Source organism: Aotus nancymaae, unplaced genomic scaffold (assembly GCF_030222135.1).
Source record: "Aotus nancymaae isolate 86718 unplaced genomic scaffold, 86718_ANA_hifiasm-v0.15.2.pri h1tg000062l, whole genome shotgun sequence".
Classification (NCBI taxonomy): domain Eukaryota; kingdom Metazoa; phylum Chordata; class Mammalia; order Primates; family Aotidae; genus Aotus; species Aotus nancymaae.
Genome location: NW_026988476.1, coordinates 33,350,418 through 33,371,727, shown reverse-complemented (window position 1 = coordinate 33,371,727; position 21,310 = coordinate 33,350,418). Strand labels below are relative to the sequence as shown.

Here is a 21,310-nt window from a genome sequence, read left to right as displayed (position 1 = left end):
GTTAAAACTTTTCGACACCGCTGAAGGCCTCAGGGCAGAGATCCCCACCTACCCCCAAAACCAGGTGCTCTCGACCTCCCAGGCCTGTATCCCGCAGAAATCCACAGAAACCGAAGCAGAAGCACACCCGGAAGCACCAACCCGTTTCTCACCTTCATCTGGGGTCGCTGTCTGGAGTCCGCCTTCTCAGCCGCCGCGCCCGACCCGGACATCTTTCGGCTTCTTAGCGGCCGGTGCCTTCCCGCCAAGATTATGGCAGGAGGCCGGGAGGGGTGGAGCGAAGCCGGGAGTAGTAGGGCAGGATGGGGCGGGGCCGGGACGCGGCGGAGCCCACTCGCACCCCCGCAGTCGCAGCGCCAGAGCAGGAAGACCGGGTTACGCGCGCCTCTTAAGAAAGCCCTAGACTGAAAATTCTTTAGGGATGTACTTGGTCTGAATTAACATTTTTACCTTTGACTGGTGATTCTGATTCTGGTGGTACTGGGATGCCGCTCTGAAAAACTGCCAGGCCGGGCGCCGTGGCTCACGCCTGTAATCCCAACACTTTGAGAGGCTGAGAGGAGCGGATTGCTTGAGCCCAGGACTTCGAAACCAGCCTAGGCAACAAATACAAAAATTAGTCCTGCGTGGTGCTGTGCGTCTGTAGTCCCAGATACTCAGAAGGCAGGGGTGGGAAAATGGTTTGAACCCAGAAGGATGAGGCCACAGTAAGGCATCATCCTGCGGCACTCCAGCCTGGGCGACAGAGCAAAACCCTGTCTCTTTTATAAATAAAAATAAAATAAGATTTTGGCTATTCTTATGTTTAAGATTCCTTCTAGCCCAAAACTGTTTCCTTAGTTGCTTAACTGGATCCCACACTGTTACTTGCCTGAGACTTGTCCAGTTTCATTTCTTCTCCCACCCAAGGCCCAACTGTAGAATACAGTTGAAGTAATTTGGGTAAATCATATTAACAGCAACTTCAAGGCCCTCCATGACTCAAAAATTACTGATAAAACCAAACTTTTCATGGTGTCCTGTATAATGCACAGTTTCTGGACTGTAAGACTTTCTGCTGTCCCTTGTGTCCCCCACAATGGTAAAGTCCTTCCTACCGTGAAATATGCCCTGATTTTCCAATTTTTTTTTTTTTTTTTTTTTTTTTACACAACCCAGCTTATAAATTTGGGCTGCTTCTGTTATTATTCTACAAGTCCTCAAAGAGTTCTTAAATAGGTCGGCCGCGGTAGTTCACATCTGTAATCCCAGCACTTTGGGAGGCCGAGGCTGGTGGATCATCTGAGGTCAGGAGTTCAAAACCAGCCTGAGCAACACGGTGAAACCTCGCCTGTACTAAAAATACAAAAATTACCGGGCTGTGGGAGGCCGGCGTGGGTGGATCCCTTGAGCCCGGTCAACACGGTAAAACCGCCTCTACTAAAAATACAAAAATCAGCAGGGCGTGGTGGCGGGTGCTTGTAATCCCAGCTACTCAGAAGGCTGAGACACAAGAATTACTTGAACCCGGGAGGTGGAGACTGCAGTAAGCCGAGATCGCGCCACTGCACTCCAGCCTGGGTGACAGAGCAAGACCCTGTCTCAAAATAATAATTACCTAGAAACTTAAATACAAAAAGTTTCCAGCCAGGAATATATTTTAATAGGTAGTTTCCAACTACCAGTGGAAGAACCTGAAAGCCTAGAAGTGGAGTTTTGAGATTTCGGGCAGGCAATGTCTCAGGCACCTTGAGGGATTTTTCTCTTTTTTTTTTTTGTCACTGGCCTAAATCAGCACCACCTGCCCTGTGTGACACCAAATACCGCACCACGGCTCACGCTGGCCTCATCAACTGACCTAATCAGATACTATTACCAAGATTTTTACTCCATTTAACTCTACTTTTTCTGAGCTTTCAACAAGCCAAACAGCAACTCACTGGCGCCTCAGTTTCTCATTCACTATATCGTTCTTGGCTTCTAACCAGCCTAACACGTGGAACCTTTCATTCGAACCTTCCTCACCGCAGGGTCCGCGGGTCCGAACAGTTAAGCCCAAAAGAAGCAAAATTTCCCGCCAAAGGCGGTTTCCAATTTCTGCGACGTAGAGGACCCGAGGGCAGCCGAAAAGCAGGCGCAGAAACAGACGCAGAAACAGACGCAACTTCCTAGCTGTGGGCCCTCAAACGTCTTCCACCATCCCACAATCCTCTCGTTACGTATTTCCGGTTTATCTAGCTCAGCCGTAAGCGGTTTCTCTATCAGTCGAGCAGCTGTGTTCGTGGGCCTAGGTGGAAGGGATATCTTCTCTTCGTTGACGTTGTTGGTGTTCACTGTTTGGAATTAGTGAAGTTTCGGGAATCACCGTCGCTGCCATCAACATGTCGGTCCCAAGCGCTCTCATGAAGCAACCGCCCATTCAGTCTACGGCTGGGGCCGTCCCGGTTCGCAATGAGAAAGGTACGGTGCTGACAACCCTCTTCCCAATCGAATTTTAACCTCTTCCGACCCCAGCAACCTCCAGACCTCTCCCAGACAGACCACTCCTATCCCGCCAACTCTCAAGATTTGGCTCCCAAATTTTTCGACCTTTCCACCCCCACCCATTCGCATCCGATCTTGTTCCTGTGACCTGCTCTCATATTCAGCAAGCACCCCTTAGCCTACACAAATTCCTTAGACTAATATGTACATTATATATATTACATATATAAAAGTATGAAATACTTAGGAACTTAACTATATATCAGAATATAGATGTCTAATATATATATCCTGGAATATATGTATTAGTCTAATATTAGAATATAATATCACTACATATTACTAGAATATATGTATTAGTCTACTTAGGAACTTAAGTATATATATTAATCTAATAATTAGGAATTTAAGTATATATCAGAATATAAATATATAATATCAAACTAGATAGATAGGTAGGTAGGTAGATATATAGACAGAGAGAATGCCTATTTGCAGGGCATTGTGCGGGATATAGTCCCTCTTTTGCTGTCCATAGAAGACTGCTTATGCTGCCCAGATTGGACTCGACCTCCTGGGCTCTGGCTATCCTCCTGCCTCAGCCTCCCAGGTAGACACCACCGTGTCTAGCCTCAACATGGATTTTGAGAATTATCTTTGAATCCCTATAGATATTTATTCATCTGAACTGCTTATGAATTCCATTGTGTAAAATAAACTGTAACCAGCCGGAGGCGGTGGCTCACGCCTGTAATCCCAGCACTTTGGGAGGCCAAGGCGGGCAGATCCCAAGGTCAAGAGATGGAGACCATCCTGGACAACATGGTGAAACCCCGTCTCTACTAAAAATACAAAAATTAGCTGGGCGTGGTGGCGTGCGCCTGTAGTCCCAGCTACTTGGGACGCTGAGGCAGGAGAATTGCTTGGACCCAGGAGGCAGAGGTTGCAGTGAGCCGTGATCGCGCCACTGCACTCCAGCCTGGCGCCTGGCGACAGAGCGAAACTCTGTCTCTAAATAAATAAATAAATAAATAAAATAAACGGTAACCCACAGTTTATTCCCTCCTGAGGGGCATGCCCGGTAGTTGTCCCATTGTTGTTTTTTTCCCCTATTAAAAAAGTGCTGCGGCTGGGCACTGTGGCTCACACCTCTGAGGTGGGAGGATCACCTGAGGCTAGGAGTTCCAGACCAGCCTACCCAACGTGGCAAAACCCCATCTCTACTACAAATACAAAAAATTAGCTAGGCGTGGTGGCAGGCGCCTGTAATCCCAGCTACAAGTTCAAGTTCTGCAGTTGTCATTCTCTAGCTAATCCAGCTTTATTTAATGCCTCTCCAAAGTGAGTTGTAAAAATGTAAGAATTTGGCCCGGTGTGGTGGCTCACGCCTGTAATCCCAGCACTTTGGGAGGCCAGGGTGGACGAATCATGAGGTCAAGAGATCAAAACCATCCTGCCAACATGGTGAAACTCCCTTGAACCCGGGAGGCAGAGGTTGCAGTGAGTTGAGATCACACCACTGCACTCCAGCCTGGCGACAGAGCAAGACTCTTTCAAAAAACAAAAACAAAAAAGAACATAAGAATTTGTGGAGCACAGTGGCTCACACCTGTAATCCCGTACTTCAGGAGGCTGAGGCAGGAGGATCACTAGAGGCCAGGAGTTCAAGACCAGCTTAGGCAACATAGCAAGACCCTCATCTCTACAAAAAAAATTAAAAATTAGCTGGATGTAGTGATGTGTTCCTGCTACTTTGGGGAAGCCAAAGCAGAATCACTTATGCCTGGAAGTTCAAAGCTGCAGTGAGCTATGATTGTGCCATTACACTCCAGCCTGTGCAACACATTGAGACCCTGTCTTTTAAAAACAAAACAAACAAGGCTGGGCATGGTGGCTTGCACCTGTAATCCCAGCACTTTGGGAGGATGAAGCGGGAGGATTACGAAGTCAGGAGTTCAAGACCAGCCTGGCCGACATGGTGAAATCCCATCTCTACTAAATATAAAAATTAGCTGGGTGTGGTGGTGAGTGCCTGTAATCCCAGGTACTCGGGAGACTGAGGCAGAGAATTGCTTGAACCCTGGAGGCAGAGGTTGTAGTGAGCTGAGATTGCAATTCTGCACTCCAGCCTGGGCGACAGAGTGAGACTCCATCTAAACAAACAAAAAAAAAAAACAAAAAAACTTTGAGAACCTAAGAGCTTTATTTCCCATATATGCATCATTTACACACTTGGTTGTATCAGATTTTTACATTTTTCCCAATCTAACAGGTGCAACAGGTATGAAATGGCATCTTGTTATTCTAATTTGCATTCCCCTGATTACTAGTGATGCTGGGCATCTTGTTCATGTGTCTTAATAAGCTCTCTAGGTTTTCTTTTCTATTGCTTGTTTCTGTTAAGTACCCACTTTCTGTTTGCTTTGTTTTTCTATGTTCCAAATCTATAGTAACCTTTTCCCCATTTTTTGACTTCTCTTTTAATTATGAAGTCTTCTCTTACACAGATGATTCTATGTTATCAGACTTATCAACTTTATCTTTTATGATTTCTGCTTTTTTTTTTTTGGTATATCATTTAAGAAATAATCCCTCCCTGCACAGAGATCACAGATACTCATATTGTAAAGGTTTTCTGTATTTTTTAAAGACAGTTTTGCTCTTGTCACCCAGGCTGGAGTGCAATGGCATGATCTCGGCTCACTGCAACTTCTGCCTCATGGGTTCAAGCAATTCTCCTGCCCCAGCTTCCCAAGTAGCTGGGATAACAGGCGCCCACCACCACATCCAGCTAATTTTTGTATTTTTAGTAGAAACAGGGTTTCACCATGTCAGCCAGGCTGGTCTCCAACTCCTGACCTCAGGTGATCCACCTGCCTCGTCCTCCCAAAGTACTGGAATTACAGGTGTGAGCCATGGTCCCCAGCTATTGTAAAGGTTTTCTAGCTTCTGAGTGTTCGTATATATTAAATTGGATTGAATACATACTTATACAAAACACACTTTAAGTTAGGGAGCTTACAGTCCTGTAGGGAATGTAAATATTTAAGATAAGTTTGTTTTTGTTTTCGTTCCCCCCCTCCCCCCAGATGAAGTCTTGCTCTGTCAGGCTGCAGTGCAGTGGTGTGATCTTGGCTCACTGCAACCTCCGACTCCTGAGTTCAAGCAATTCTCCTGCCTTAGCCACCTGGAGTAGCTGGGATTATAGGCGCCCACCACCACACCTGGCTAATTTTTGAATTTTTAGTAGAGACGGGGTTTCACCATGTTGGCCAGGCTGGTCCTAAACTCCTGACCTCATGATCTGCCCGCCTCAGCCTCCCAAAGTGCTGGGATTACAGGCGTGAGCCACTGCACCCAGCTGATAAGTTTTTCATAGTTGGGTCTTTAATCCATCTGGAATTTTTGTGTCCGTGGTAGAAGTTAGAGGTCTAATTTTACTATATGGTTGGCCAGTTGTCCCTTCTCTGCTGATGGATTAGCCCATCCACTCTCTACTGATTTGTAATACCACTTCTATAATATACTCAAGTTCTCATATAAGCTTGTTTTTCTGCTCTCTACTCTGTTCATCGATCTCTGTATACTTCCTGGGTCACTGACATATCTGGTAAGCTATTCCCTATCCCTCCTTCCCCACCCCCATCAGCTTTTATTCTTTTTCAGAATTTTCTTGGCTCTTTGGGGCCTCCTGTTCTTCCATTTGATTTTGGAATAAGCGTGGAGACAACTTTTAATGGAATTGCATTAAAATGATAGATTATACATTTATAGGTTAATTCAGGCACAGCTGCCATCTTCTCATCTTTGTGAAGTATTTGTTTAATTTGATCTTAGATCTTTTTTATCTTTCAATAAAATTATATCGTTTTCCTCCTAAAAGCCTGCACATTGTTTATTAGATTTATTCCTCACTATTTTATAGATTAGTTGTGATTGTTCATGGTATTTTAAAACTTTATTTTCTCCAGCCTGGGCAACATAGGAAGACCCCATCTCTACAAAAAAAATACAGTAAATTACCTGGGTGGCACCTGTCTGTAGTCCCAGCTACCCAGAGCCTGAGGAGGGAGGATCACTTTAGCTCAGGAGGTTGAGGCTGCAGTGAGCCATGATGATCCCACTGCATACTAGCCTGGGTGACAGAGTGAGACTCTTTCTCAAAAAGTACAAAATATACCAGGCATGGTGGCTCACTCCTGTAATCCCAGCACTTTGGGAGGCCTTTGGCAAGAGGATTGCTTGAGCCCAGGGGTTCAAGACCAGTCTGGGTAACATAGTAAGACCTTGTCTCTATAAAAATTTTTTTTTTAATTTTGTAGTCCCAAAAAGAATTTTTTTGTAATCCCAGCTACTTGGGAGGCTGAGGCAGGAGAACGGTTTGAGCCTGGGAGTTCTCATAAAAGGCTGCAGTGAGCCATGATTGTGCCACTGCACTCTAGCCTGGGCAACAGAGTGATTGAGATCCTGTCTCAAGAAAATCAATAAAAATAAAATTGTACTTTCTAGTTATATGTAGCTAATAATGTACAGGTATGCTTATTTTTATAAATAAGTTTTATATCCAGCATTTTTTCTGAATTCTTTTAGCTTATCTGTTATCTTGTGTTTTCTCCAAAGACAACCATATAATCTGCAAATTATGGCAATTTCTTCCTTTAAAATCCTTACAACTTTTCCTTACTGCCCAAATTAGAACCATAACACAGTGTTGACTAGAAGGTGTGATAGGGACAACATTAGGATGCCCACTGTTTTTTACAGAGAATGCTTCTGGCTAGGCTCAGTGGCTCACGCCTGTAATCCCAACATTGGGAGGCTGAGGCTGGCTGATAACCTGAGGTCAGGAGTTCAAGACCAGCCTGGCCCACATGGTGAAACCCTGTCTACTAAAAAATTTAAAAATTAGCCGGGCGTGGTGGTGGGCACCTGTAATCCCAGCTACTCAGGAGCCTGAGGCAGGGAGAATTGCTTGAACCCAGGAGGCGGAGGGTGCAGTGAGCTGAGATCATGCCACTGTGCTGTAGCATGGGCGACAGGGCGAGACTCCATCTCAATCAATCAATCAATAGAATGCTTCCATTGTTTTATCATTAAGTATAAAGTCTGCTGTATCGTTAAAAAAAAAATATGTGACTTTAAAAAATAGTAGACCAGGAGAGATGGCTCACACCTGTAATCCCAGCACTTTGGGAGACTCAGGCTGGAGGATCATTTGAGGCCAGGAGTTCAAGGCCAGCCTGGGGAACATAGTGAGGCCCTCTCTCTACCTTTTTAAAAATAACAAAAATAACTTTTAAAATTAAAAATAGTATATTGCTTCCCCTCCCATTGCCTATCTACCTATCTATATAAATATAGATAGATAGATAGATGATTTTTTAAGACAGAGTCTCGCTGTGTTGCCCAGGCTGGAGTGCAGTAGCATGATCTCAGCTCACTGCAACCTCCACCACCTAGGTACAAGCGAGTCTCCTACCTGAGCCACCTGAGTATCTAGGATTAAGAAGCATGTGCCACCACGCCTGGCCAATTTTTGTATTTTTAGTAGAGACAGGGTTTCGCCATGTTGGCCAGGCTGGTCTTGAACTCCTGGCCTCAACTGATCTGCCCACCTTAGCTTTCCAAAGTGGTGGGATTACAGGCATGAGCCACTGTGCCAGCTATATATAGTTTTGTATTTGACCCAGGGTCTCACTCTATCACCCAGGGTCGAGTGAGTGCCGTGGTGTGATCACAGCTTGCTGCAGCCTCAACCTCCTGGGCTCAAGCAATTCTCCCACCTCACCCTCCCAAGTAGCTTGGGACCACAGGCGTGTACCACCATGCCCAGTTAATTCTTTTTACTTTTAGTAGAGATGAAGTCTAACTGTGTTGCCCAGGCTGGTCTTGAAATCCTGGGTTTAAACAATCTCCTGCCTCAACCTTCCAAAATGCTGGGATTACAGGCGTGAGCCACCGCGCCCGGCCCCCTCATTAATTTTCTGAGGTGAAACTATCCTTGTAGTCTTGGGCTAAATTCTAATAAGCTGTGTTGACTTAGGGGTTTTTTGTTTTCGGTGTTTTTTGGATAGTTTTTATATTGCTGGGATAAATTTGCTCTTATGTTAGTATTTTTGTATTGATGTTTGTAAGTGAAATCCACCGGAAGTTTTCCTTTGAACTGTCCAATTTGGTTATCAAGATTATACTCATAAAATAAGTTGGTTAGTTTTCACTGTCTCTCTCTGTTCACTGGAATTGTTTGTATTTGTAAGCGATTACCTACTCTTGCAGGTTTGATAGCACATAAGGCAAAGGAAAAGAAGATAGAAATAGGTAAGGTTAGACATATTGAGTCATGTGGCAATATGTTATAAAGGCTGCCATGGAAATCCCAGAGGGAACTACAAGAATGCCTGAGCAGCATTTTAGTTTTATGTTCCTGCATAAATCACTCTTACTATGTGCTGGGCACTGTTAAAAATAATTTGTTTAAAGGTATAGTTGAGGTAGAATAGCATGAATTTGTGATGGATGCAGTCTGCCCTTTTTAGGGGGACTTTTTTCTACTGTTACACTGCCTACCTTCCTCCACTTCATTGTACTCAAGGTAAGCCTCATTATCATTAGTATTGGCTTTCACAAGGAGGCAGTCTCATGAATTGGCCTTTGTAGGAAAACATTATTAGATGAATAGATGGTTGGCTAATGGCTTTCTTCTCCTGCTTAGACTCTTGTCTACTAGGAATAAAGGGCTCTATTTGTAAAGGCCATGGGTTGAAGGACATTTAGAAAGAGGCTCCTGAAACATGTTATCTTTCTTGCCCAGGTGAGATTTCAATGGAAAAAGTGAAGGTAAAACGTTATGTGTCCGGAAAGAGGCCAGACTATGCCCCTATGGAGTCCTCAGATGAGGAGGATGAAGAATTTCAGTTCATTAAAAAAGCCAAAGAACAAGAAGCAGAGCCTGAGGAACAAGAGGAGGATTCATCTAGTGACCCCCGGCTACGGCGTTTGCAGAACCGTATTAGTGAAGATGTGGAAGAGAGGTAATGTCTATGATGGTGTTTTCCTTGAACATGAACCTCTACAGCTTAACAATAGCAATAATAGCTAATACGTGAATAGTACTTCCAAGTAGATTACATTTGCTAATTCTTGTAATCCACACAATAACTTTATAAGATAGGTGCTATTATCCCCATTTCACAAAAGGAGGCAACTAAGAGCACAAAGGGGCTAAGAAAGTAACATCACCAAAGTTACAAAGTGGCAGCTTCAGAAAATGACAGGTTACTTCTGGCCTAAAGCCCTTACTCAGCTCCTTATCGGAATAGAAAACACAGGTCATTCGTTGGCTGTTGAGGTGAGTCTTTTTAGCACAGATGTTTTATAAACTTTGATAAATTGATTTTATACATCTACTTAATTCTAAATGCTGATATGGGGAAATGACACTGAAGTAGGAGAAGAGACCTCATAAAGTTCTCATGGTGGAAAGAGAGCCGCCCAGTGAGCGATTTTGTATGTTATGTGTCGATTGAGACGTTACCTTATAGAATAGGCCAAGGGTCCTGAAGTTTTAGGGTTCATAATTGTTTCAGGAGTTTTTTCACAGGGCTCCTGGGTTAAAACAATTCTGTTTATTTTAGTTATTAAGTAGTTAGAGCCAAATAACTTAATAAGTATTTATATCCTAACAACTTTGTCACTTGAAAATTAAAGTGCCCATCAGGAAAAAAACACTTTATTCATTCTCACTTTACCATAATTACTAGTGGAATTTGTGTGCCTGTTAGACACTGACAGCCTTTCAAACCTTGGAATCAGCACTGTCACTTTTTAATGTCTTGTTTTATATTGATTTTCATGATATCTTTTGCTTTTTTCACAGCAGCCACCAAAACCCAATTTCACAAAAATATGATGTTATTCAAAGGAATGTAGTGTGGCTTAATGTTGAAACTGAATTACCTTGAGCTATTAAAAATATCCCAATGCATCCCTATGAGTTTGCTGGCTTGCTATGGTGCCCCAGAATGCCTCAACATACATTTAGTATTTCAGACCCAACTTGACTATTTGCTCTGACATCCTAATTTAGTTTCTTTAATCTGCACCTCAGTTTCCCCCACTTCAAGACTTTAATATTAGAAGGGCACAGTGGCTCACACCTGTAATCCCACCACTTTGAGAGGCTAAGGCGAGCAGATTGCCTAAGTCCAGTTCAAGACCAACCTGGGCAACATGGTAAAACCCCGTCTCTACAGAAAAATACAAAAATTAGCAAGGTGTGGTGGCACACCTATACTTCCAGCTACTCAGGAGGCTGAGGTGGGAGGATCACTTGAGCCTGGGAGGCAGAGGTTGCAGTAAGCCAAGATCACACCACTGCACTGCAGCCTGGGTGACAGAGCAAGACCCTGCCACACACACACAAAAAAAAGACTTCAGTATTAATGAAGGCAAACAATGTGCTTTGTGGCTATGGAAGTGTGGTTGATGCTACTTCATTTTTATGACATTGGTGTTACATTTGGAGATACCGTTTTTCAGATTGGCTCGACATCGGAAAATAGTGGAACCTGAAGTGGTAGGAGAAAGTGACTCAGAAGTAGAAGGAGATGCTTGGCGCATGGAACGAGAAGATAGTAGTGAAGAAGAGGAAGAGGAAATTGATGATGAGGTATGATAAAGGAACATGGGAAGTATTTTTCTGGGTATAAGAAAAAGTTGAAGCCAGTGTTCATTTGTTGAAGCATTAAAAACACAAAATCTCTGCTTTTGGCAGGACTCCGGTCATGTTCATTGTTTGCTGGGATGAAATTAAAAATAGAATGGTACTAAGTTGTGGTTTTTGTTTTCTCTTTTTCTTGTGAGACAGAGTCTTACTCTGTCACCAGACACCAGGCTGGAGTGCAGTGGCACGATCTTGGCTCACTGCAACCTCTGCCTCCTGGGTTCAAGCAATTCTCCTGCCTCAGCCACCCAAGTAGCTGGGACTACAGGCATGCACCACCACGCCCAGCTAATTTTTGTATTTTTTTTAGCAGAGACGGGGTTTCACCATGTTGGCCAGGATGGTCTCAATGTCTTGACCTCATGACCCGTCCGCCTTGGCCTCCCAAAGTGCTGGAATTACAGGCATGAGCCGCCGCGCCCAGCCTGTTTTTTTTTTTTTTTTCTCACTCTGTTGCCCAGACGGGACTTCAGTGGCGCAATCTTGGGTCACTGCAACCTCCGCCTCCCAGGTTCAAGCAATTCTTCTGTCTCAGCCTCCCAAGTAGCTGTGGTTACAGGTGCACGCCACCACACCTGGCTAACTTTTTGTATTTTTAGTAGAGATGGGGTTTCACCCTGTTAGCCAGGATGATCTTGATTTCCTTACCTTGTGATCTGCCTGCCTTGGCCTCCCAAAGTGCTGGGATTACAGGCATAAGCCACCACTCCCATCCAGTTATATTTGTTTATATTTGCATTTGTTGTGTTTGATGAGACAAAAACAAAAAGCTACAGACCATTTGACTAACTGGCTTACATATGTGACTTGATAGGAAATAGAGCGGCGTCGTGGCATGATGCGTCAGCGAGCACAGGAGAGAAAAAATGAAGAGATGGAAGTCATGGAAGTGGAAGATGAGGGACGTTCTGGAGAGGAGTCAGAATCAGAGTCTGAGTATGAAGAGTACACAGACAGTGAAGATGAGATGGAGCCTCGCCTTAAACCAGTCTTCATTCGAAAGTAAGTGTCTCACAAGCCAGATCTGAATCCACTTAATTACCACTTTCCAGGCATAGAGACAAGTCTGTTTTCTGTCGTGCTATTCTGAAATCTAAACACTGAGTGAAAGTGCTTTTGCCAGTGCTCTAGCCTTGCCAGATTAGCTGCTGAAGATTATCTTGGTGTTAGCAGAGATGCTGATTTTGTTTTCACCTATCTTTTTTTTTTCTAGTTGAAGAGCATATATCAGCCGGGCGCAGTAGGTAGCCCACGCCTATAATCCCAGCACTTTGGGAGGCTTAGGCAGGTGGATCATAAGGTCAGGAGATTGAGACCATCCTGGCCACCATGGTGAAACCCCGTCTCTACTAAAAAAAAAAAAAAAAAATTAGCTGGGCATGGTGGCGCACACCTGTAGTCCCAGCTATTTGGGAGGCTGAGGCAGGAGAATTGCTTGAACCCAGGAGACAGAGATTGCAGTGAGCCAAGACCATTGCGCCACTGCACTACGGCCTGGGTGACAGTGCAAGACTCTGTCTCAGAAAAAAGAAAAAGAAAAAAGCATGTATCTGTCCAAAGCCTTTATTTTTTATTTTTATTTTGGAGATGGAGTTTTGCTGTTGTTGCCCAGGCTGTAGCGCAGTGGCTCAGTCTCGGCTCACAACAACCTCTACCTCCAGGGTTCAAGCAATTCTCCTGCCTCAGCCTCCTGAGTAACTGGGATTACAGGTGTACGCCACCATGCCCATCTAATTTTTTTTTTCTTTTAGTAGAGACGGGGTTTTGCCCTGGTGGCCAAGATGGTCTCGAACTCCTGACCTCAGGTGATCTTCCTGCCTTGGCCTCCCGAAATGCTGGGATTACAGGCGTGATCCACCTTGCCCAGCCAGGGCCATATAGTTTTAAGCACAAGATTAAACTCAACAGGCAAATTTATATTCCTTTCCTAATGGTTAAAAATACTACTTCTGGCCGGGCGCGGTGGCTCAAGCCTGTAATCCCAGCACTTTGGGAGGCCGAGGCGGGTGGATCACGAGGTCAAGAGATCGAGACCATCCTGGTCAACATGGTGAAACCCCGTCTCTACTAATACAAAAAATTAGCTGGGCACGGTGGTGCGTGCCTGTAATCCCAGCTACTCAGGAGGCTGAGGCAGGAGAATTGCCTGAACCCAGGAGGCGGAGGTTGCGGTGAGCTGAGATCGCGCCATGGCACTCCAGCCTGGGTAACAAGAGCGAAACTCCGTCTCAAAAAAAAAAAAAAAAAAAAAACAAAACAAAACAAAAATACTACTACTTACAGGCCAGCAGGTTCTTTGCTGTTCAGGCAGTTCTCAAAGATGAATGTGATTTTAGTGCTCTGGGATGATGGCTGGGTACGGTGGCTTATGCCTGTAATCCCAGCACTTTGGGAGGCCAAGGTGGGTCGATCACAAGGTAAGGAATTCAAGACCAGCCTGGCCAACATGGTGAAACCCCATCTCTGCTAAAAAATAAAAATAAAAAATTAGCCAGGCATGATGGTGAGCACCTGTAATCCCATCTACTCAAGAGGCTGAGGCAGAGAATTGCTTGAACCTGGGCAGCAGAGGTTGTAGTGAGCTGAGATCGCACCACTGCACTCCAGCCTGAGCAACAAAGCAAGACTGGATCTCAAAAAAAAAAAAAAACCTGGGATGACTCATTGTTTTTTGTTCTTTGCGAATATAGCCAAAGATTGTTTGGTTTTGTCTGATTTGGATGGGACTAGGTCTGGGGGAACAGAGAACTCCACTCTAAGGACTTTGGGCAATTAACAGGACCTCTGTGATGCAGGAAGGACCGAGTGACAGTTCAAGAACGTGAAGCCGAAGCACTGAAACAGAAGGAGCTGGAGCAGGAAGCAAAACGCATGGCTGAGGAGAGGCGCAAGTACACACTCAAGGTACTAGAGAGTGGTTGCAAGGATTGAGTGCAAGAAATTGTGTATAATCAAGTTTGTCTGAGGAGAATAAGGAAGTCCAGGCTGAATTGTTCTCCCTATCCAGATTGTCGAAGAGGAAACCAAGAAAGAGCTGGAAGAGAACAAGCGATCCCTGGCTGCATTGGATGCACTTAATACTGATGATGAAAATGATGAGGAGGAATATGAGGCATGGAAAGTTCGGGAGCTAAAAAGAATCAAGAGGGACAGAGAAGATAGAGAAGCGTGAGTAAAAAGATGAACCGAGAGTTAATGCTTTTAATGGAACAGGTTTCTAGTAGGATAGTTCTGAGACTCATTATCTACTGTAACTGAGTTCCTTTCTAGCCATCTACAGAGTTCTTGGTGCTGGGTGAGTTTCCTATAATTGGAATGTGAGTTTCACTTGTTACACTGAAATCAGGGAAGAGAAACACATTTGTCATGTGTGTCCATAACAGAGTGCCAGCCAGTGCTCCCTGTAGTTTCCTAGCAGACACAAAAACCAGTAACTGTTAGTAGTTATCTCTTACTGTGTACAACCCAACCCACAATTGAGTGGCTTGAAACAATTTATTACTTTTCACAATTTTGGAGGTTGGCTGAACAGCTCCTCTACTGGTTTCACCTGGGCTCACTTATGTAGTTGCATCCAGCTAGAGGGGTGATTGGGCTAGAAACTTAAAAGAGCTTCACTCACATGCCAGTAGTAGGTGATGGCTATCAGTTAGGATGCCTCACTTCTCCTCCACTGGATTAGACTGGCTTCCTTACATAGCAGTCTCAGGGCACCCTTCTAAGAGGACAAGGTCTCCTAACACTTAGGTTCCAGAACTTATACATCCGTTCTGCCACATATTGGTCAAAGCAAGTCACAAGGCCAAACTAGTTTTAAGCAGGTGGAGAAATAGACTCTACCTCTGGATAGAAGCAGCAACAAAGTCATACTTTTTGAAAACGCACATGCATACTCTGAGGGGAAGAATTTGTGGCACTTAAATAGTCTACAATGTGTTAGAGCAGAACCATTTTTTTTTTTGAGATGGAGTTTCGCTCTTTTGTCCAGGCTGGAGTGAAAAGTCACAACCTTGGCTCACTGCAACCTCTGCCTACCAGGTTCAAGCAATTCTCCTGTCTCAGCCTCCGGAGTAGCTGGGATTACAGGCATGTGCCACCACGCCTGGCTAATTTTTATATTTTTAGTAGAGACGAGGTTTCACCATGTTGGTAGGGCTGGTCTCACACTCCTGACCTCAGGTTATCCACCCACCTCGGCCTCCCAAAGTGCTGGGATTACAGGTGTGAGCCACCATGCCCAGTGCAAGCAGAATCATTTCTGAGCTACATCACCCATTCCTGTAAATTACTAGATATGAGAGGATAATCCCAGATTACAAAGGGAAACAATCAATAGATAACTCTAGGCTGGGCGCAGTGGTTCATACCTGTAATCCCAGCACTTTGGGAGGCTGAGGTGGGCAGATCACTTAAGGCTTGGAGTTAGAGAGCAGCCTGGCCAACATGGCAAAACACCATCTATACTATAATATGAAAATTAGCCATATTGGTTGTGTGTGCCTGTTAGTCCCAGATACTCAGGGGGCTGAGGCAGGAGTATCACTTGAACCTGGGAGTCGGAGGTGACTGAACTGATATCGTACCACTGCACTCCAGCCTGGGCTGGAGTGAGACTGTCTGAAAAAACAACCAAAATTTGCCTGAATATGAGCCATATGAGCTACACATAATAGATAACTCTATCCTCATCCTGTAGTTTCTTTTTTTTTTTTTTTTTTGAGACAGAGTCTTGATCTCACCTAGTCTGGAATACAGTGGTGTGATCTCAGCTTACTACAACCTCCACCCACTGGGAGTCAAGTAATTCTCCTGCCTCAGCCTCCAAAGTAGCTGGGACTACAGGCATGTGCCACCATGTCTGGCTAATTTTTTTATTTTTAGTAGACACTGGGTTTCACTATTTTGGCCAGGCTGGCCTCGAACTCCTGACGTCAGGTAATCCACCCGCCTTGGCCTCCCAAAGTGCTGGGATTACAGGCATGACCATCATGCCCAGCCCTCAGTCTGTAGTTTCTAAGGTTCTTATCCTGGACTTGAACGAGTAGGAGTCCAAGTGCCCTTTTAAATTGTACACAAGGCTGGGCATGGTGGCTCATATCTGTAATCCCAACACTTTGGGAGGCCAAGGCGGGCGGATCACAAGGTCAGGAGTTTGAGACCATCCTGACCAACATGGTGAAAACCCATCTTTACTAAAAATAAGAAAATTAGCCAGGCATAGTAGCATACACCTGTAATCCCAGCTACTCAGGAGGCTGAGGCAGGAGAATCGCTTGGACCTGGGAGGTGGAGGTTGTAGTGAGCCAAGATCATGCCACTGCACTCCAGCCTGGGCAACAGAATGAAACTGCATCTCAAAAAAAAAAAAAAAAAAAAAAAACTGTACACAAAATTATGTGTATATATGCATTTTTTTTGGAAAAAGGGGATATCACCCCCTCTCTCCCCAACAATGGCTAAAAAGTTACTGCAATCTAATTAATGATAGTAATCTTCGGTTTATGACATGCAAGCACCTGTATGATTCTAATACACTTACATAATGGAGTATCAGTGAAGTCCTGGACAGTTATTTTAAATTCACTGATTTTTTTTTAAAGCTAAGAATACTCTTTAGGGAAAGAGAATTCGTAATGTTGCAAAATGAAGCAGTAATAGTATGTCTGAACTTCAAAATGGCTAGAATCAACTTTTGGAAGTGGACAATACCTAGTCTGGCAAAAATAATGAAGACCAACTCACCCTTTTGTTTATTGAGCTCCTGATCTTGATTCCTAATAGGCAGTGACTAGAATTAAAGAAGGTGACCAATACTTGAAATGACATGGGACTGTTATTTTCAGATAATTTGGTATTTCTGAAGCTGTAACAGTACCAATAAATTGTTTTGCTCCCTGGACAGGCTTGAGAAGGAGAAAGCAGAAATTGAACGCATGAGAAACCTGACTGAGGAAGAGAGGAGAGCTGAGCTTCGGGCAAATGGCAAAGTCATTACCAACAAAGCTGTTAAGGGCAAATATAAGTTCTTACAGAAGTATTATCACAGGGGTGCCTTCTTCATGGTAAGAAGTGAAAAGAAAGTCCAAAAATTGGGCAGTAGGAATAACTCAGAGACTTTGAATTATTTTTTCTCCTCAAGAATGTTATTTTCACTTGCCAGTGGTCAGCTTTCTCGTTTGCTGTTTCCTTCTGAAGAATATAAACTCAGAGAAAAGCATCAGCAATTGGATTATAGAAGTATAATCAACTCTCTTTTGGCCCCAGCTCTCAAAAAGAGGAAATGATGTAATAGACTTTTTTTTTTTTTTTAAGAGACAAAGTCTTGCTGTCACCCAGGCTGGGGTGCAGTGGTGTGATTATAGTTCACTGCAACCTTGACCTCCTGGGCTCAAACTATGCACCTGCTTCAGCCTCCAGAGTAGCTGAGACTATAGGCATGCACCACCATGCCTGGCTAATTTTTTTTTTTTTAGCTAATTGCTAGTTTTTCAATTTTTTGTAGAGACCAGGTCTCACCACTATATGTTACCCAGGCTGATCTTGACCTTCTGGCCTCAAGCAGTCCTCCCACCACAACCTCCCAAAGTACTAGGATTACAGGCATGAGCCATCATCCCCAGCCTTACTTAGATAAACTGAGGAAATGAAATGGAGAAGTGATCTATATAGATAGTGAACTAATTAGGTCCTCCAAATAACATAGTTGTCATTATTTCATACCTGAATAAGAAGTTTTGGTTATGTGAAAACCAAACTGCAAATAGCTTTACATTAATTCACATTTGGGTGGTAAAAGGTTCACTTCATTCTGAACTGACAAAGTACCTAAGCGTAACTAACCAAAAGAATGGTTTATTAGCCGGGCGCGGTGGCTCACGCCTATAATCCCAGCACTTTGGGAGGCTGAGGCGGATGGATCACGGGGTCAAGAGATCGAGACCATCCTGGTCAACATGGTGAAACCCCATCTCTACTAAAAAATACAAAAATTAGCTGGGCATGGTGGTGCATGCCTGTAGTCCCAGCTACTCGGGAAGCTTAGGCAGGAGAATTGCTTGAACCTGGGAGGCGGAGGCTGCAGTGAGCCGAGATCACGCCATTGCACTCCAGCCTGGGTAACAAGACCGAAACTCCGTCTTAAAAAAAAAAAAAGAATGGTTTATTATCTAACCATTAGGTGGAGTGCCATCATCTTTGTTCTTCATATAAAGTCTAAGGTCAAAATACCAATCTGCTAACCCTGTATGGTTTATGATTTCATAATGTTAAAGCAGTTTGTATCAAAAACTAGACGAGCTTTTTCAAGTGCTGTGTAGCAAATTCTAAATATCCCCACCACAACTAAATTCCTGCCCTTCACTTTAGATGTGAGTTTAAAGTCCCAATAAAATATCCAGCTTATATAAAAGGCAGTAGAAAATCCAGGATTGGAGATTGGAGAGGCCTGTGCAGAGCTGAAGTCACATAGTAAATGAACACATTGAGTGCAGAGAGAATAAGCCAACCTTTGAGACATGTCTATACTCAAGGAGAAAATTAGGCATAGTTGCGTGCACCTGTAGTCCCAGTTACTCAGGAGGCTAAAGAAAGAGCATCACCTGATCCTGGGAGGTCAAAGCTACAGTGAGCAGTGATCACACCATTGCACTCCAACCTGGACATCAGAATGAGACCCCCCCATCTCAGGAAAAAAAAAATAAAAGAATACAACAAAGGAAAAAGAATCTCTTCAACTAGATGTAAGCTCTTGAAGAAAGGTTCAATACCCTCTGCTTTCTTTGTATCCTTCATTGTAAAGTATGTTTGTGGTTTGAATATATAGGAAATAAAGCCACAAGATTGATAAGATTTTTCTCTACAGGATGAGGATGAAGAAGTATACAAGAGAGATTTCAGTGCTCCTACCCTGGAGGATCATTTCAACAAAACCATTCTTCCTAAAGTCATGCAGGTATGGGGAACCTTAATAACATGAAAAAGTAATGTATTGACAGATGAGGTATGGTTTGGTGATGTAACCATCATACATCTTCCCTCAGGTCAAGAACTTTGGACGCTCAGGTCGCACCAAATATACTCACCTTGTGGATCAAGATACCACCTCCTTCGACTCAGCTTGGGGCCAAGAGAGTGCCCAGAACACAAAGTTCTTCAAACAAAAGGCAGCTGGGGTACGAGATGTATTTGAGCGGCCATCTGCCAAGAAGCGGAAAACTACCTAGGGTCCAACTGCTTATTCTTCCAACTGTGGAACACAAGGGGAAGTCTCAGCATATGGTCCTTGATTTGCTTTTTCATTATTTCCTTGGCCCCTGTATCCAGCTATTGGACCTACTTTTATAATTCTGATACTGGGTAGCCCAGACTTGGAAGGTGCTTTGTGAGGTTTGGACTCATGCTGAGAAACCCACAAGGAAAGTACTGTCCAGGTAGAATTAGAAGCTTCTCGCTTAAAACTATTTCTGAGAAATCTTAGGTTTTATCACTGCTATGGTTTCCCATATTTATTTGGGACTGTTCTGAGTTTTTTTCCAGCCCTTAGCTTGGGTTAGAAAAGTGGGCATGTAAGTGAACAATGCATTACTTCTACCTTAGGAGTAATATACCAGGAAATCTAAGCTCATAGAAACATGTTTTCCATTTTTGCTTGGGGTCCATTTTTCTAAGTGTACATACTTTTTGATTCATATATGTGTGCATGTCAAGAAATAAAAGAATCATACACCAAGGAGATTTTTAGCATGATACTTGAAATGATGTCCAGGCTGACAAGCATTAATTACCTATTAAAGTAAAAGGTAACAGAATCATCAGGGAGAAGGTGTTTCACATTTTGATCATTCCCTTTGATCTCAGAAATAAGCTCAGGAACTAGCCAGGCTTTAAACAGCATCTGGATTTATTCCATGAGCAAACAGTTGAGTGTCCTATGATAAAAATGAATGTAAATAATTACTATGAGGTGGTAAACACATAAAGATGAACATAAGTACAAATCACTATTGTATGGGATATAATCTAAGAATTATCCTAGAGTCAGAATGAGGGTAAGGCGTTGAAATTCTTATGGAGAAATGTTTGTAACTGCCATTTAAGTATCCATACAACAGACTCTTACGGGCCTTTACAGTTTTATAGTTGAGGAAACTAGTTCAACAGGTGTGACTTGGTCAAAGCTGATTAACCCTTTTTTTTTTTTTTTTTAATTTTATTTTTGGAGACCTAGTTTCACTCTTGTTGCCCAGGCTAGAGTGCAATGGTGCAATCTCAGCTTAGTGCAACCTCTGCCTCCTGGGTTCAAGACATTTTCCTGCCTCAGCCTCCCAAGTAGCTGGAATTACAGGCATCTACCACCACACCCGGCTAATTTTTTTTTTTTTTTTTTTTTTTTTTTTTTCCAGTAGAGATGGGGTTTCACCATGTTGGCTAAGCTGGTCTCAAAACTCCTGACTTCAGGTGATCCACCCACCTTGGCCTCCCAGAGTGCTGGGATTACATGCATGAGCCACCGCACCTGGCCCTGATTAACCTTTAAAGTAAAAATTCTACGGTCCTAGATGGCATGTAGAATGTATTATGGCTCTGAATTCAAATACTAATCAAAACCTTTCACAGGTCTTTTTTTTTTTTTTTGAGACAGTCTTGCTCTGTCACCCAGGCTGGAGTGCAGTAGCACAGTCTCAGCTCACTGCAGCCTCAACCTCCCAGGCTCAAGTGAATCCACCTCAGCCTCCAGAGTAGCTGGGACCATAGAGAGGTACATGCCAACCATGCCTAGCTTTTTTTTAATTTTAGTAGAGATGAGGTCATGCTATGCTGCCCAGGCTGCTCTGGAAATCGTGAGCTCACACAATCCTCCCACCTCAGCCTCCCAAAGTGCTGGGGTTACAGGCATGAGCTTTAATATCTTCTAGTCTTACCATGTTCTAACCCTCAGGTACCTAAAAATTTTTTTTTTTTTTTTTTTTGGTAGAGACGAAGCCTCACTGTGTTGCCCAGGCTGGTCTCAAACTGCAGGGCTCTCACATTGTCCTCTTGCCTCAGCCTCCCAAAGTGTTGAGATTACAGGCAGGAGCCACCATGCCTGGCCCCTAAGTTGGTTGGTTGGTTTTGTTTTTTTTTTTT

The 21,310-nt window shown here is 43.7% G+C and overlaps 2 protein-coding genes across 8 annotated transcripts in view; one reads left to right on the top strand and one right to left on the bottom strand.

The window, feature by feature from the left end:
* Positions 1-2,160, bottom strand: part of WDR76 (WD repeat domain 76) — a 43,417-nt gene extending 41,257 nt beyond the window's left edge. For 2 of the 6 annotated variants that reach the window (XM_021673130.2, XM_021673132.2), the window contains exons 1-2: positions 1,920-2,160; positions 451-596 (exon numbers count right to left, since the gene is read on the bottom strand). Coding sequence is in view for 1 of the 6 variants with exons in the window: in XM_021673128.2 (XP_021528803.2) it covers positions 153-212 (60 nt within the window). In the remaining 5 variants the exon portion in view is untranslated. Of the gene's footprint in view, positions 1-152; positions 254-450; positions 597-1,919 lie in introns of those variants that run through there. The other 4 variants (XM_064365998.1, XM_021673131.2, XM_021673128.2 and 1 more) reach the window with 4 other exon arrangements.
* Positions 2,161-2,215: 55 nt separating this feature from the next.
* MFAP1 (microfibril associated protein 1) lies at positions 2,216-19,918 on the top strand. Of its 2 annotated transcripts, XM_012442141.3 has the most exons (9): positions 2,217-2,439; positions 9,275-9,494; positions 11,002-11,131; positions 12,000-12,187; positions 13,981-14,089; positions 14,193-14,353; positions 17,088-17,247; positions 19,047-19,136; positions 19,225-19,918. In XM_012442141.3, exons 1-9 carry the CDS (start codon positions 2,361-2,363, stop codon positions 19,405-19,407), a joined length of 1,320 nt encoding a protein of 439 aa, XP_012297564.1. In that variant the 5' UTR covers positions 2,217-2,360; the 3' UTR covers positions 19,408-19,918. The 2 variants fall into 2 exon arrangements, with proteins under 2 accessions (XP_064222060.1, XP_012297564.1); XM_064365990.1 differs by lacking the exon at positions 17,088-17,247 and having other exon boundaries at positions 2,216-2,439.
* The last annotated feature ends 1,392 nt before the right edge of the window (positions 19,919-21,310 follow it).